Source organism: Copadichromis virginalis, linkage group LG16, assembly GCF_057382275.1.
Source record: "Copadichromis virginalis isolate Kocher_CV1m ecotype Utaka linkage group LG16, C_Virginalis_male_GT1.1, whole genome shotgun sequence".
NCBI lineage: Eukaryota > Metazoa > Chordata > Actinopteri > Cichliformes > Cichlidae > Copadichromis > Copadichromis virginalis.
In genome coordinates this window covers 30,643,478-30,660,149 of record NC_140633.1, presented here as the reverse complement: position 1 = coordinate 30,660,149, position 16,672 = coordinate 30,643,478, and the positions used below count along the sequence as shown (strand labels likewise).

General features: G+C 38.5%; 3 protein-coding genes across 3 annotated transcripts; all 3 read right to left on the bottom strand.

Annotated features, from left to right (window-relative positions):
- Window positions 1–4,101: 4,101 nt before the first annotated feature.
- LOC146691089 (olfactory receptor 4B13-like) lies at window positions 4,102–5,040 on the bottom strand. The gene has a single exon (XM_085435330.1). It carries the CDS (start codon window positions 5,029–5,031, stop codon window positions 4,102–4,104), a length of 930 nt encoding a protein of 309 aa, XP_085291456.1. The 5' UTR covers window positions 5,032–5,040.
- Window positions 5,041–8,731: 3,691 nt separating this feature from the next.
- On the bottom strand, window positions 8,732–9,673 carry LOC146691088 (olfactory receptor 6C1-like). Its single transcript, XM_085435329.1, has one exon. The coding sequence runs from the start codon at window positions 9,671–9,673 to the stop codon at window positions 8,732–8,734; it is 942 nt and encodes a 313-aa protein (XP_085291455.1).
- Window positions 9,674–15,291: 5,618 nt separating this feature from the next.
- On the bottom strand, window positions 15,292–16,236 carry LOC146691087 (olfactory receptor 10Z1-like). The gene has a single exon (XM_085435328.1). The coding sequence runs from the start codon at window positions 16,234–16,236 to the stop codon at window positions 15,292–15,294; it is 945 nt and encodes a 314-aa protein (XP_085291454.1).
- Window positions 16,237–16,672: the final 436 nt, after the last annotated feature.

The following is a 16,672-nucleotide window of genomic DNA, read 5'->3' as shown; positions in this document are numbered from 1 at the left end:
CAAGATCCATAGAGGCTGAGGCTACCACACCAGCAAATACCCTAAGACCAGGTTGTACACTCTTGGCTTCCTTCTCCCCTCAGGCCATTTAGTGCTCAATACTAGACTAAATACTAGTTCAGCAACACTAGTTAGCAGAGGTTAGCAGATACTGTCAGGCGCTCTCGGGCTCTGTTGTTAAACTGGATTGTTTATCAATTGGAAGATCGATGGATTGTTCCCTGATTCCCCCAGATTCCTCCCGAGTTGCCCCCAATGGATCCATCAGAGTGTGTAATATCCATCCATCCATTCGCTTCCGCTTATCCTTTTCAGGGTCGCGGGGGGCGCTGGAGCCTATCCCAGGTGTCATAGGGCGAGAGGCAGGGTACACCCTGGACAGGTCGCCAGTCTGTCGCAGGGCCAACACACAGGGACAGACAACCATTCGCACTCACATTCATTCGCACATTCACACCTAGTGACAATTTGGATTATCCAATTAACCTATCCCCACAAGTTGCATGTCTTTGAACGGTGGGAGGAAGCCAGAGTACCTGGAGGAAACCCACGCAAACACGGGGAGAACATGCAAACTCCACACAGAAATGGTGGAATTGAACTCAGGACCTTCTTGCTGTGCGGCAACAGTGCTAACCACCGTGCCACCGTGCTGCCCTAGTGTGTAATATTAATATTTATTTATTTTTTTATTATGTTGCTCTTTGTTGTTTGCTTTCTCTTCTGTTTTTTTTTTTTTTTCTCCATACAGGTGACCCAGACTGGTACTTTTAAATGGACTGGTACTTACATAGTGGCTTTCTACTCAATTTGAGCACTCAAAACACTTTGTACTCATCTCATTCACTCAGTCATACACACAGAGTGTTTTTACCTTTTTTTTTTTTTTTAGTGTGTAATATTAAAAAGGTAAAAACACAAGTACCAGTCCGGCATTTTTGTTAGTGGGTCTGAGGCGAGGCCCACTAACAAAATTGTGAAGAATGCTGATAGAATAAAATAGAATAGAATAGAATAATAATTTATTGTGAGTCTCATCCAGGACATCAATGAATAAGTTAGCAGGTGAACCAACTGCAGAACTGTAATAACACCTTAACACTAAATACTGAATAAAAAAAGGAGATCAGCATGAGCCAGCACAGTCACATATCACTTCTTTTCAACAACACCACAGTGAAGATGGCCAGCAGCACGAAACTCCTGGGCATACAGATAGACCTGTCCTGTTCACTGCACAGTGGAGCTCTTGTAAAAGAGAGCCTTTTGCCCCAATTAAGAAAAGGTCACCTTCCCTTTCCCATCTCTACTACTCTCTTTGCATCTCTGATTGGTCAAGAGCCTGCTTTGCTTTAGACTGGCAATCCCTGAATATAGTGGTGGGGACAGCAGAGAATACTTATGGGACTCCACTTCCCCACATCTGGGATGATGCCTGACCAAAGCAAACAAACACATACGTGACCTCTCCCACCCCTACCACACACTGTTCTGCCTGCTGGATTCATGTTTAACTTTTGGACCTTCAGGCCATACTCAGTGCAGATGTTCCTGTATACTATACTGGCTACTTGGTTATAGGATTTCGTGCTATACGTCTATATCCTTCTGCAACAGCACCCTATCTGAAAAAAGGGAGGCAGCTTTTAAAGCAGCAGCCACCCACTGTGTGGATTCCAAATTCATAGAAAATATTGTTCTATCTTTGGTTCTATTATCTATATCTATTTTGTGAACTGTTATATATAGATGTCAGGTATTCTATATTTATCTAAACTAGCTTTTTAATATCAGTGTGAGCAAGGTTACAGAAGTACATAAAAAGCTCACAGCATACAGCAGTCATTCATACAAGTTGCCTTTTTTGAGATTTTAGTTTTTCAAATCAATCCTTATCCTACTTGCATTTTATGGTTTCATGTTTGTGACAATAGGAAGCACAGAAATGAATCGGTCACGATGTAGCTCGGAGTCAATGCCAGTTTAATGTTATATGCATATATGTTAATACAGAAGTTATAAAGGAAAGTGTAAAATTTTGGGTAGAAACCTGTGGTCCCATAAAGTGCATTAATGCAGAAACCACTCAGTAAAATGTACATAGGTTCATGCAGGTTTTCATCCAAGACAATGAGCAGCACAAGAGAGATATTGCAATACAAAATCACACAGTAACAACTAAAGGATATCAGAATCAGAATCAGAATACTTTATTGATCCCTGGGGGAAATTATTTTTTGTTACAGTGCTCCATTATAAACAAACATTAACAAGACAGACAATACGCTAACTAAGAATAGTACAATATATATATATATATATATATATATATATATATATATATATATATATATATATATATATATATATATATATATATATATATATCTACATAAAATCACTTATTAATAAATTGTTGAAAAAGAAACATGTGTAGCTGTAGCAGTAAACAGTGTGTTAAGTGGATGTGTTGTACAGGGAGATAGCCACAGGCTGGTGCTTTTCGGTAATCTCAGTCTCTCACTGAACGTGCTCCTGTGACTGACCAGCATGTCATGGAGTGGGTGGGAGGTGTTATCCAACATTGTCTTTATCTTGGACAGCATCCGCCTCTCCGACACCACCTTGAGGGAGTCCAGCTCCATCCCCACAACATAACTGACCTTACGGATAAGAAGAGGGGTATTATATTCTCACTGTTTCATTAAATCCTGACAGAATGAAACTGCTTAGATTAGACACATTATCCGTGACAAGAGAACACATCTATCTTCTTAGTTGAATAAAAATGTGAGTGTACAGAGCACACATCTGCTGGATCTACATCCCTAACAATGTTTGCCCTCCCTCTACATCTCCTGTTAAGTACTGCTTTAGGCTCAACAATAAAACAAACACCTGGGAATTCGTAAACTGTTCCTTTGATTTTCCTCTTATAAGGTTTCATCTGAATCGTTCTTTGCCTGGCCCTTCAAACAGCCAGCAGGCAAAAACACAGCCAGGCACATAGCCCCTGAAGTCAATGGGACACACAATCCACTTCACCATAGTAAGGTGGAAATTCTTAAAGAGGATAGATTTTTTATTTTCAAATTTGAAAAAAGATAATAAGGTTCAATGTCAAAAATTTACATTACTCTGTTGCACGAGTGATAAGAGCAGGCCTCATAAGATACACTAAAATGCAGCATCTTATAGCATTTTATTAGCATGTTGTATGTGTAAATATACCACCTCAGATAATGTATGCTATATGCTTTGTATGTTTCATTCATTTCATTTTTTATTTTTTTTACTTTTTAAAATGCCATTTTTTGGTTCATTTCCAGTTTGCTTTCTCCAGTTTTATTATTATCTAATTAAAAGCTTGGGTCTATTATTATTAGTGGTGGTGTTTCTCAAGGGGAAAATGTTTAAACTACATGCAACAATAAAAATATAACTCTTTCTGAAGACACAGACTCTCAGTCAACAACATTACTGTTCAATTAATTTTGACTAAATTGTCAATTATCTCAGTTTATAGTTTATTTTTAAACTACCTACGGTAAACAAATATGAACATGAACCCTTTCTGTGTCTAATACATCACATCTCCATTTTATATAAAATGAGAGCAATAAAACACACACAGACACTTTTTAAATAAGGGAATATATAGATAAACCCTAGAGTTACCCTATAAACCCTGGTTTGTCTGTGAAGGTTCTCAGTCATCCAGGTCATCGTAGTCTAAGGAGCTTGGAAAGAAAAGCGTCTGGACTTCTTTAAGTTGCTTGAAGACGTTTCACCTCTCATCCGAAAAGCTTCTTCAGTTCTAAGGTCAAATGGTGTTGCATCTCTCCTCTTGATAAAAACCTTTACAAAATAATATTAATACAAAAGCTAACACTGAAAGAATTGACCACACTAAACCTAAGCTTTTAATATACAAAAGTCTATTGTATTCACACATATAACATGTAAAACAGTTCTATAAGATGTTGCATTGTTAGCTGGTTTTGCGAGGCCCGCTCTTATCAGTCATATTCAACAAAATAATGTACATTTTTGTGATTTTGCTGTCTTTTTATTTTTGAAACTCTTAACTCTGAAGGTGTTTCATTTTCTTTTAAAACAAACTAAACCCAAAATCCTATTTCGTATTTTGGTGAGTTTGAATCCATATATGAGAGGATTCATAAGTGGAGGGATGATCACAAATTCAGTAGCGATGAAATTTTGGAGGCTTTGAGGCAAATCTGTGGAATCGAATCGCATGTACACAAACTGAAAAACAACTACAGACAGGAATGTGATCAAAGAGGTCAGATGTGGCACACAGGTCTGCATAAACTTTGCCCTGTCCTCTCTGGACTTTGCGCATGTTTTAATAAGATGGGTGTAAGTCCAAATGATAAAAAAGCCATGAGACACATAAATGATAACTGTTGCATATGCTGTGATGTTGTTTGAAAAGGTGTCAGCTTCAGGACAAGCAAGTTTAACAATTAACCAGTTTAGACATAAGACTCTCTGAATCTTCGTACCACATAACTTGAGTCTTGCTGTAAGCACAACATTGATGGCAAAAATGCAGAAAGGTGTCAGCCAGGAGAAACACACCAGCTGAGAGAGCCTCCTCTTAGTCATGAAAGAGTGGTAGTGCAGAGGTCGACATATAGCCAGATACCTGTCAAAGGCCATGACAGCTAAAATGGATGAATTGCAGCAGACAGATGAGTACATGATAAAAGCTTGTAAAAGGCACCCTTCATGGGAGATTGTCTGAGAAGGCGACAGTAAATCTGAAAGGAATTTTGGGTAGAAACCTGTGGACCCATAAAGTGCATTAATGCAAAAGCTACTTAGAAAAATGTACATAGGTTCATGCAGGTTTACATCCAAGACAATAAGCAGCACAAGAGAGACATTGAAAAACAAAATCACACAGTAATACAGTAAAGTAACCGAGAAGAGGGGTACTCTGAAATTAATCGTCTCATTAAATCCTAATAGAATGAAACTTCTTACATTATGCACATTATCCATGATATGAAAAACCACGTACTTTCTGATGTAGACTTTCTGATGTACACTCACAAGTAACAACTTGTGAGTGTACAGAGGAAAGAGCTGCTGTAGCTACATCCCTAACACTATCTGCTCTTCCTCTACACCTCCTGTTAATTACTGCCTTTGGCTCAACAACAAAACACACACCTGGGAATTCAGCCTCTGTTGGTGTATGGAACAAGAAAAAAAATGACTAAAGGACAAGACAAGATGGATTTAAGTTCAATTTTGTAGTTGTTCATGGTGCCATGGTGATGACAGCAGCACACGCCTTACTCTATAGACTTTACTTACTGGTTAGATTGAATAATACGCAGTTGCTCTTCACCATGTGAAATGCTTAAAGTGCTGCATTTTACTTCAACCATAAGTATTAAGGGGTGAAGCTTTTCATTATTTCAATAAGCAGAGAAATAAAATTCTCTCATGTTCCTGGGTCTTGTATCCAGTGCTTTCTGTTTTGGAAAACACTGTTTTACTGTTTGATTAATTTCCAGTTCATTCCAGTTTATTTTTTGTATTTCTTAAGTCCAGCAATGAAGCCGCTTTTTAATTTATTTTTCGTATGAGAGTCTGCACTTTAGATCCTCCATCCTGCCCACTTCATCCAGCCTCATGAGAGAACCACAGACTGTTGTTAATAAATTATTTTATATGACGCTACATAGAAGAATGAAGTCCCTGTAAAGGTAGGGAGTAGGACACCCTTAAAGGGAACCCTATTAACACATGTTTGCGCTAAAATATGCACTGTGCTTTCAACAACATATATGTGGCATTAAAATACGTCAAATGTTTTCCTTTTACGCACATTTTATATAAAACCGATTTACCAGTAGGCCGCCATTGTCATTTACTTCTCAATGCATTCTGGGTAGTGACGTCACACGGTTGTACCGCATCGAGTTCACAGTTAGCAGTGCACTGGAAATGGCTTCTTTTCAACCTTTCCAGTTTGAACCAGAGCAAGCCGAGAGAGAGGATGAAAATAGTCAACCAGTATGTAGTTTAGATGAGGATGATAACAATCCGTCACACGAGAACGTGAGAGTGAGGGAAAGCTACTGGTGGCTATGTGGCTACTCAGTCCAAATTCCATTGACTCTTAGAAATGACTCTAGACTCGTACCAACAGTAACACCTTTAGTTATAAAATGTTTTAATAAATGTGTTTTAGGTGTCTTAAAGGAAAATGTATACAGAAGGCAAGATCCATTATAGTTTACAAGGATAGGGTACAGCTGATGTTATAAATAGCATGACATTTTTGTTTTTAAATTACCTTGAAGACCCACAAGTTATGCTTGGCTGCTTTTTGTTGATCTTTGCTCTGTGGTTAGGACGTTCCAGTCTTTATTTATTAATTTATTTATTTTTATTCAAAAGCAAATCAAATTGAGTGGAGACATTTCAAATAAATGGTATCATTTGTACAAATCATCAGCTGGAACAGTATTATTAATTTTAATTGATTAAGTACCAGTGCTCCTTAAGGTCGTGCCAGGGACAGGGCAGGTTACTCCTTTTCACAATTTGCTTCACAAAGAAGAGAACATAACCATTTACTTTTTTGATATACAGGGAGTGCAGAATTATTAGGCAAATGAGTATTTTGTCCACATCATCCTCTTCATGCATGTTGTCTTACTCCAAGCTGTATAGGCTCGAAAGCCTACTACCAATTAAGCATATTAGGTGATGTGCATCTCTGTAATGAGAAGGGGTGTGGTCTAATGACATCAACACCCTATATCAGGTGTGCATAATTATTAGGCAACGTCCTTTCCTTTGGCAAAATGGGTCAAAAGAAGGACTTGACAGGCACAGAAAAGTCAAAAATAGTGAGATATCTTGCAGAGGGATGCAGCCGTCTCAAAATTGCAAAGCTTCTGAAGCGTGATCATCGAACAATCAAGCGTTTCATTCAAAATAGTCAACAGGGTCGCAAGAAGCGTGTGGAAAAACCAAGGCGCAAAATAACTGCCCATGAACTGAGAAAAGTCAAGCGTGCAGCTGCCAAGATGCCACTTGCCACCAGTTTGGCCATATTTCAGAGCTGCAACATCACTGGAGTGCCCAAAAGCACAAGGTGTGCAATACTCAGAGACATGGCCAAGGTAAGAAAGGCTGAAAGACGACCACCACTGAACAAGACACACAAGCTGAAACGTCAAGACTGGGCCAAGAAATATCTCAAGACTGATTTTTCTAAGGTTTTATGGACTGATGAAATGAGAGTGAGTCTTGATGGGCCAGATGGATGGGCCCGTGGCTGGATTGGTAAAGGGCAGAGAGCTCCAGTCCGACTCAGACGCCAGCAAGGTGGAGGTGGAGTACTGGTTTGGGCTGGTATCATCAAAGATGAGCTTGTGGGGCCCTTTCGGGTTGAGGATGGAGTCAAGCTCAACTCCCAGTCCTACTGCCAGTTTCTGGAAGACACCTTCTTCAAGCAGTGGTACAGGAAGAAGTCTGCATCCTTCAAGAAAAACACGATTTTCATGCAGGACAGTGCTCCATCACACGCGTCCAAGTACTCCACAGCGTGGCTGGCAAGAAAGGGTATAAAAGATGAAAAAATAATGACATGGCCTCCTTGTTCACCTGATCTGAACCCCATTGAGAACCTGTGGTCCATCATCAAATGTGAGATTTACAAGGAGGGAAAACAGTACACCTCTCTGAACAGTGTCTGGGAGGCTGTGGTTGCTGCTGCACGCAATGTTGATGGTGAACAGATCAAAACACTGACAGAATCCATGGATGGCAGGCTTTTGAGTGTCCTTGCAAAGAAAGGTGGCTATATTGGTCGCTGATTTGTTTTTGTTTTGTTTTTGCATGTCAGATATGTATATTTGTGAATGTGGAGATGTTATATTGGTTTCACTGGTAAAAATAAATAATTGAAATGGGTATACAGGTATATTTGTTTTTTGTTAAGTTGCCTAATAATTATGCACAGTAATAGTCACCTGCACACACAGATATCCCCCTAAAATAGCTAAAACTAAAAACAAACTAAAAACTACTTCCAAAAACATTCAGCTTTGATATTAATGAGTTTTTTGGGTTCATTGAGAACATGGTTGTTGTTCAATAATAAAATTATTCCTCAAAAATACAACTTGCCTAATAATTCTGCACTCCCTGTACAGTGGTTTGTAGCCTGGTGTGATGACAGCCACTTAATTTTGGATGTAAAGAAAACCCAAAAGACTGTTTTCAAAGTAAAGGTGTGCAGAGGCCTAGGTCAGAGAGTTTTTCAACTCCCACCTCTGGCAGAGCTTTAGTACCATTTTGATACTTACCTGAGAATAAAATTTTAGACCCAAGGATACTATAATTAAGTGTAACAAAACTAGGTGAGTAAAAACATTGTAGTCAACCAGAAAAAGAAGCTAAACATCAGAAAAAGATGTAACCACATGAAACCTTTTTTTTGTCCATACAAGACAGAAACTAATAATGTACAGGAAATGTGTTTAATTTCAATGTGTGTTGTTTTCTTTTTTAAATTTCAGAACCAAAAGGAAATTCTACTTATATTTCAATTAATGAAAACAGTCTGGAAATGTGTATCTGTCATAGTATCTATTCATTTACACTACAGATCACATTTCGCTTAAATCACATATGTACATATATCAACAGATTTCTTTGCCCCTCTCTGCGGAAACACTCATGACTTTAGTCTCAAAGCTGAACTTTTACCACATATAAAATTCAAAACTCTGTTTCTTATTTGTGTCAATTTAAATCCATACATGAGAGGATTAATAATTGGTGGGATGAGGAAAATTTCCATTGCCATGAAATTCTCAAAACTTTGTGGTATTTCCTTTGAGCCAAATCGCATGTATAACAAATCAAAAAGCAACGACACAACAACAACTGTTAAAGAGAATAAATGTGGTACACATGTCTGCATGAATTTGTTCCAGTTGTCTTTGGATGACTGACATGTTTTGATCAGATGTACATAAGACCAGAAAACCAAAAGGACATGGCCGATATAAAAGGTGTAATTAAAAGCAGGAATAACAATTCTTGCTACAGAGGCAGAGCAAGCCAGATTATTAATTAACCAGTTTACACAGTAGATTCTTGGTATGTGTGAGCCACATAACCTCAACACTGCTGTTGTTATTGTGCTCATGAAGAGAAGGTAAATGGGAATAAGCCAAGCAAAAAATACTAAAATACAAATTTTTTGTGTAGTCATCAGAGAGTGGTACACAAGAGGTCGACATATAGCCACGTATCTGTCATAGGCCATGAGAACTAGAAGAGAGAAGTCAGCACAAACTGAAGAGTGCAATACAAAACCCTGTAAAAGGCATCCTGCATAAGAGATGACATGAGTAGTGGACAGAAGATCATAGAGAAACTTGGGATAAAATGCAGCTGTCCCATAGAGTCCATTGAAGCACAGATTGCAGAGGAAGATGTACATGGGTTCATGAAGGCTTTTATCCACAATGACGGTCACAATTATCGTCAAATTTACCAGCCAAATCACACAGTAACACAGTAAAGTGAGAACAAAGAGAATGACCCTGTAGTTTGCAATATCACTTAAACCTGAGAGAGTAAAAACAGTAATTACTGAAACATTATCCATAATAAAATATTAGTTTACCTTACTAGGTGTCATTTCAAACTGAGAGCAAATGACATTTTTCCAAGTTAAAGTCAGGGTGAAATGAAATCTCTCTGTGTACTGTCTAAGTGACAAAGTATGTCACCAGAGGTTTATATACTCTGTGTGTCAGCCACAATTACGTGGTCAGCATGATGTAAGTGGTGCTTTCACTTGTTGAGCTGAATAAAAAAAAAAAAATGAAATTCACTTTTACGAATAAAGTTCTTTGTGTCTTATGTAACTGCTCTCTATAGAGCTTTAATAGATTGTCTATTAGGACCTTTGTTTTGAGTGTAAAACATCAGCACAGTGACTAAGGTTATTATATGTTTGATAAGCAACATACTTTTCCCTTCCTTCAAAAATACACAATATAGCTGTGTTATAATGAGTCTTCCTTTGGTTTTTAGATTGTAAAAGATAAGAATATTTAAATATTTTGTAAATGAGAATGTATTTCACACTAACAACCTGGCTTCTGTATAATGTTTAACCCTAAAAGAAGCAGAAAAAATGACTTATTCCCTGAAATTTTCAACAATAACCTTAAGAAAAATGTGCAGGAAATGTGCTTAGTTTTTATTTTAATGTGTAAAAACCAGAAGAACGCACTGATGCATATGCTTGTTGAGACTGATGTCTCTATGATTTTAAGTGTTTATAGTTTAACATATGTAACTGCCTGACTGATTAATCAGTTGTCATCTGTATTCATTCGCTGATCCCTCTTGGTTGGCACAGAGACTCGCTCTGCAGTCGCTTAGTTGGAGCTTAGCACGCCCTTGTTGGAGGAGGGTGCTCTTTTCACCCCTCACTCTCTCGTTCCAGCACAGCTTTATGGTTATTGCTGTGGTTCCTGAATCTTCTCATGATCACTAGTAGGACCTTTGACCTCAACCACTGCTTGGGCTGTCAGCTATGCCATGAATATTTCCTACTTCTCGCTGGGTCTCTGAAGACTTCTGATCAGCACCCAGTCTCAATCTCAGTCTGGAGATTCCACCCTTGGGATGATTTTTTTCCAGCAATACTCTGGCCACTGCACCTGTTATTGTCATGGTCTGGGTGGGTACCTGCAGGTCTCCAACAGCGGCTCCTCCTCCTTTAGGCGGAGATTGGTTGCTCCTCCCTGGCTGACCACCTGTGGGCAATTATTCCGGCAGCATATAAGACCTGCGCACTCAACCGTTCATCGCCTGAGTATCTGCTATCCCATGTTAGTCAAGTGGTGTTTGAGTGCTTTGTCCAGAACCCGTGTGAAGACTTACCTGTTTTTCTTGTCCTCAGAGGTAGCTCCTGGAGTGGGGGTCTTGGCTCCCTCATCCCCGCTTTCCTGGACCTGGGCCACCTGCTGCTGGTACGACGTTGCCAACTGGCCCGCCACTCACTTGCCTGCCTCCCCACGCCTCGACTGTATCCGGGCCTTCCGCCCCACCTGTCACCTCCACCTAAAACCAAGTAAGGCAACTCAGTTTAACTGTGGAGGATCACTGATTGTCTGCCGGATCCAGTTGACTGTGCTCTCCTCTCATTACAGTGCCCCGGCCACTTCATAGTCCAGTTTCCACCTCCCCACTGCCTCAGCTGTTCAGCTGCATCCTAGCGTTGTCTAGGTCACTCTTAGTTGACTTAGTTTTTACCAATCGTTGCTGATAGTGGAAAACCGCGCCCTAATTTAAGTATCCACTGACAGCAATATTACGTCATTCCAAAAATAAAATCAATTCTTTTTGCTTTTGAAATGGATTGAATTGCTACAATCCTTTTAAACACAGGTCTTACCATCTAATATGGTCAGCGCCCCTTTAGGTGAATTTCCTCAGAAGCCCATTGTAATTTAAAGAGAAGCTCACCATATATTTGCTCTCAATTAAAGTGTTTTATAGCGCTTTTACTCCCAATCTTGCAAGCCTGCTTTTAAATCATCAGCACACAAAATATCACCACCAGAGGGATAATACCTGGCAGGTTTTTTCCTAAGTGCACTGTTGCAAAAAAACCCCCAAAAACATATTAGGCACAGTTCCAGAAATGTCTGAGTGTAAAAAACAAAACAAAACAGTCTTTCTCTTAGAAAAAGAAAACAAACCTAACTGGCAGAATCAGCCTGGTACTAAAACAAAACCCTAAAATCAGCCAGAAACATCACAGGAAAAGTTTTGCTTTTAGGTGAAACAACATGCTATAGGGATTAGAACTTGCCACGCAGTGCTGCAGTCACTGCTTCTGGCTTTAATTAATAACTGATGCTTACATCTAGGGATGGGTATCTAAACCCTGTTCTTGTTGAGAACCGGTTCCCACTGTTTCAATTCCTTGGAATTGTTGGCCATTTTAACAAACGATTCCCTTATCGATTCCAGTCGCCCCGAATGATGTCACCACGTTGCGGAGCTTCATTTACCTGGCAGGAAACACGGCGCCTAAGTGGCTCAAACACTCAAAAGTTTGGTTATACTTTACGAGAACGGATGACAACAGGGCAACTTGCAATATTTGCAAAGTAGATATTTCATTTAAGGGAGGAAACACTACGAATATGCAAAAGCATTTGTTCACAAAACACGCGATAACCTTAAATGAATGTTGTGTTTTTAATTCCGCTCCGAACTCATGAAACTCAACCCAGCAGCAGCGGTAACGTTTGCACGTCCTCTCCCGTTAATGCAGCAGGTAAATAATCAACTAACAGTGCATATTACAAAACCTGCCATTACTGTGCGCTGCATTTAGGTGACCATGATGAGAGAGACAGACAGAGTGGCATTGCAGCCTTTGCTTTGGTACAAAGTGCTAAAAACAATAAACCCAAGGACAGAAGAGTCCTTCCCAAGGACGGGGGTGTATACCTTCTCCCTCACAGAGAGAATTATAACCTTGTTTTCTACTTGGCTGTCACCTAAGGATTTGCAGCCGGATTTACATCCCTGATACTCTAGATATAGAGTCCCTCTATATATTTAATGTCTCCCATTACAATGGCCTCATTGTGCTAACATTCCACATGCACCTGGTGACAGGAGTGCTCTTACTATAATAAAGTGAGAAAGTGATATTACTGTAACTAATGTGATATGATTAAATATGTGACTAATACATGAGAAAAGAAATCTGCCACCACAAACCTAAAAAAATGTGCAGGAAATGTGCTTAGTTTCACTCATTTTTTATTTAATGTGTAAAAACCAGAAGAACGCGCTGATGCATATGCTTATTGAGACTGATCTCTATATGATTTTAAGTGTTTATAGTTTAACATTGTGGCGGAGGTGTGGTCCGGGGCGCGGCTGCAGGGGAGGAGTGGTGCAGTGAGCTCAACGCCCGCTCAACGCGGTGCTGGTAAGAACAGCTGATGGCGATTTTGGACTGATGGTGGTTTTCCTTTCCTTTATATAGTGAGGTGGAGAGGAGCGGAGGAGAGAGACGCTGGGGAAACCGACCGCTGTCAGACGGTGTTCTGTTGTAATTCAGTGCACACTCTTAATAAATGTGGGATCTGATGACAACGACCTGTGTGTGGGTGTATCTGTGCCTAGCGTGTGTCACAAACATATGTAATGAATTTATGTAAACTAATGAAAGGTAACACATTATAACACAACCTGCCACAAAGGTGAAAGTACCCTGTATTTAAGTTCAATTTGAGGACATCAAGTCAGGCTTTTGCAACAAACAATGAAACAAGTACACTGTAAGTACCCTGTACTTTTCTGGGGTGCGGGTCTTGTTATGGAGTGACTAAGGTGCAGTACCCTGTACTTACTTGCGTTTTGCAGGCAACAAGTCAGGTTTTTGCAATAAACAATAAAACAGGTGCACTGTAAAGGTGGAAGAGTGATGTGTGAGCAGTAGTATGACTTCAGGCTTCATGACAAGAAAGAGCACTTTAGATGCGATGTATAGTATGCATATGTATAGCATGTATAGAATACATGTGTGTGAAGGAGCAGGAGATAGATATGACTGTGAAGATGGAAGGAGTAGCGGTAGTGATGGTTTCATTCTTTTTGAGGGAAGTCTTACATTTTAAGCGTTTTAATTGTTCAAAATGATTAAAATTATTACATTTTTAAAATGAAACTATATTTACAAATAATAGTTCCTTGATGATCTGGTTTGACCTCTGATTTATCTTTGTACCAAACAGTTTGGAAATAGTATAATACAGCAGGTGAGATGAATGGATCATATCAGATCTTTATCCTTGTAGAAGCTTTATTTAGCTCATTAATTGTTTCTAAGGTATTTCATGGATTATCGCCCTTTCGTACCTTTCTGATATTTTTAATTTGTACAATTCTTCAAGATCACTGAGGTCTGCAGACCACATGCTCCTACATTTCCTGAGGTCCAGATTAAGGCACAGAGGAGATCGGGCCTTTGCTGTGGCTGCTCCTAAACTGTGGAACAAAATGCCCTTTCACATCAGGATCACCCCAACATTAGACATTTTTAAAACCCATTTGAAAAGCCACTTTTATTTTTTGTCTTTTAAATCAGAAGATTTGATTACTTTTTTTGTGGTATTTCTTACTCATGTTTTCTCTTTTTATTTTTCCTTCCTTAAATTCTGTCATTTTGTCCCGTGTTTTTTTTTGTCATTTGATTATTATTATTACATGATAGCACATTAGTCAAAAGCTATTGTTTTAAACGTGCTTTAGAAATATATTTCACTTTGAATTTAGAGGATCTGCTATTAGAAAGAAGATATGATAGAGCTGAGGGTTGGTTGGAAGGATAAGGCGAGGAAGGAGTAGAAGAGAAGGGAGTTACTGTTAAAATACTATTATTGCATTGTTTTTTTGTTGTTTTTTTTTTTAATTTAATGCTATGGGATTGAAAAATACAATTTTATACTTGATATGCTAAACAAAACTTTAATTGTTAAAGTAGTAAATACTACAGTATGTCAAGCAATGGGGATATATGATCAGATTTCAAAAAGTACAGAATTATGGTGTCATTAATTAATGTACAGACAGAAATTTACATATAAATTTAAAAACAACAAAAAACTGCCAAAATAAAAGTAGGTAACAGTTCAATTACTATTACTATTTTTCCAAAATAATAAAAACCCCTATATAAATAAATAAATACTACTGAAAAAATTACAACCTAATAACACTGATCCTTATATTTATACATGTAACGTGTTATATATCAGCTAATATACCTTGATCATCACGACACAGCAAGGCAAAGAAATGAAATATCAATTTGTGATGATTTCTGAATGGTATATTCAGAAATCATCAGAAATTTTACAACAGTACTTAAACAATCATGCAGAATCCTTTTTAAAATGAAATTCTTAGTCAAAAACATGAAAAAACAATGTTGTTTTCATTTAACGTTCGTGCTGGATTGAACAAATATGACATATATGACAAATATGTGTCATATTATGACAAATATAACAAAGAATATTAGTAAAATTAGTCTAGTCCAAATATATGTTTGCCTTAGACAAGGCAAACATGACTAAATGTTTCTGAATCAAGTGCCTTCAGAAAGACTTGTATTTATATTGCTGCATCTGTTTTGAATATTTTTGAATTATTTTAAATAAGGAAATCTAACCTTAATGGAAATCATTTCCCTTTCAAATAAATTAAACTCAAGATTCTGTTTCGTATTTTGGTGAGTTTAAATCCATACATGAGAGGATTCATAACTGGACGGATGATGACAAATTCAAGAGTGATGAAGTTTTGGAGGCTTTGGGATAAATCTCTGGAGCCAAAGCGCAAGTACATCGCATCAAAAACCATTACAGTGAAATTTATGATCACAGAAGTCAGATGGGGCACACAGGTCTGCATAAACTTTACTCTGTCCTCTCTGGACCTCACACATGTTTTAATAAGATATAAGTAAGTCCAAATTATGAAAAGCCAATGAGACACAATAATGACAAGTATCACATATGCACTTATGTTATTTGAAAAAGTGTCAGCTTCAGGACAAGCAAGTTTAACAATTAACCAGTTTAGACATAAGACTCTCTGAATCTTTATACCACATAACTTGAGTCTTGCTGTAAGCAGGACATTGATGGCAAAAATGCAGAAAGGTGTCAGCCAGGAGAAACACACCAGCTGTGAAAGCCTCCTCTTAGTCATGAAAGAGTGGTAGTGCAGAGGTCGACATATAGCCAGATACCTGTCAAAGGCCATGACAGCTACAACAGACAAATTACAGCACACACATGAATACATGATAAAAGCTTGTAAAAGGCACCCTTCATAGGAGATTCTGTGAGAAGACGACAGTAAATCTGAAAGGAATTTGGGGTAGAAACCTGTGGTTCCATAAAGTGCATTAATGCAAAGGCTACTCAGTAAAATGTACATAGGTTCATGGAGGCTTTCATCCAAGACAATGAGCAGCACAAGAGAAATATTGAAGAACAAAATCACACAGTAATACAGTAAAGTAACTGAGAAGAGGGGTACTCTGAAATTCATCGTCTCATTAAATCCTGACAGAATGAAACTTCTTTCATTAGACTGATTATCCATGATCAGAGGGCACATCTACCTTTTTAAAATAACAACATAACAGAGCACTGAGCTGCTGCGTCTGTACCTGACTAATGTCTGCTGTCCCTCTTCACCTCCCATTAATTATAGAATAAAATAAAATACTATATACAGTACAATAAATAGAATAAAATATACAATAGGATAGAAATAGAATGCAAATGCTTTATACAACTGAGTAAAAATACAACTTTGTCAGAAAAAGAGTATTGCACTCAGTGTGTGTGGATGTGTGTGTTTGATCAGTTAAAGTCTTTGTTGTGGAGTCTGACAGCAGTGAGGAGGAAAGACCTGCGAAATCTCTCCGTCCCACACCGTGTGTGCCGCAGCCTGCCACTGAAGGAGCTGCTCAGTGCTGTCACAGTCTCCTGCATGGGGTGGGAGATGTTGTCCAACAGGGATGAGTGTATGTTTCTGTTCTGTGTCCTGT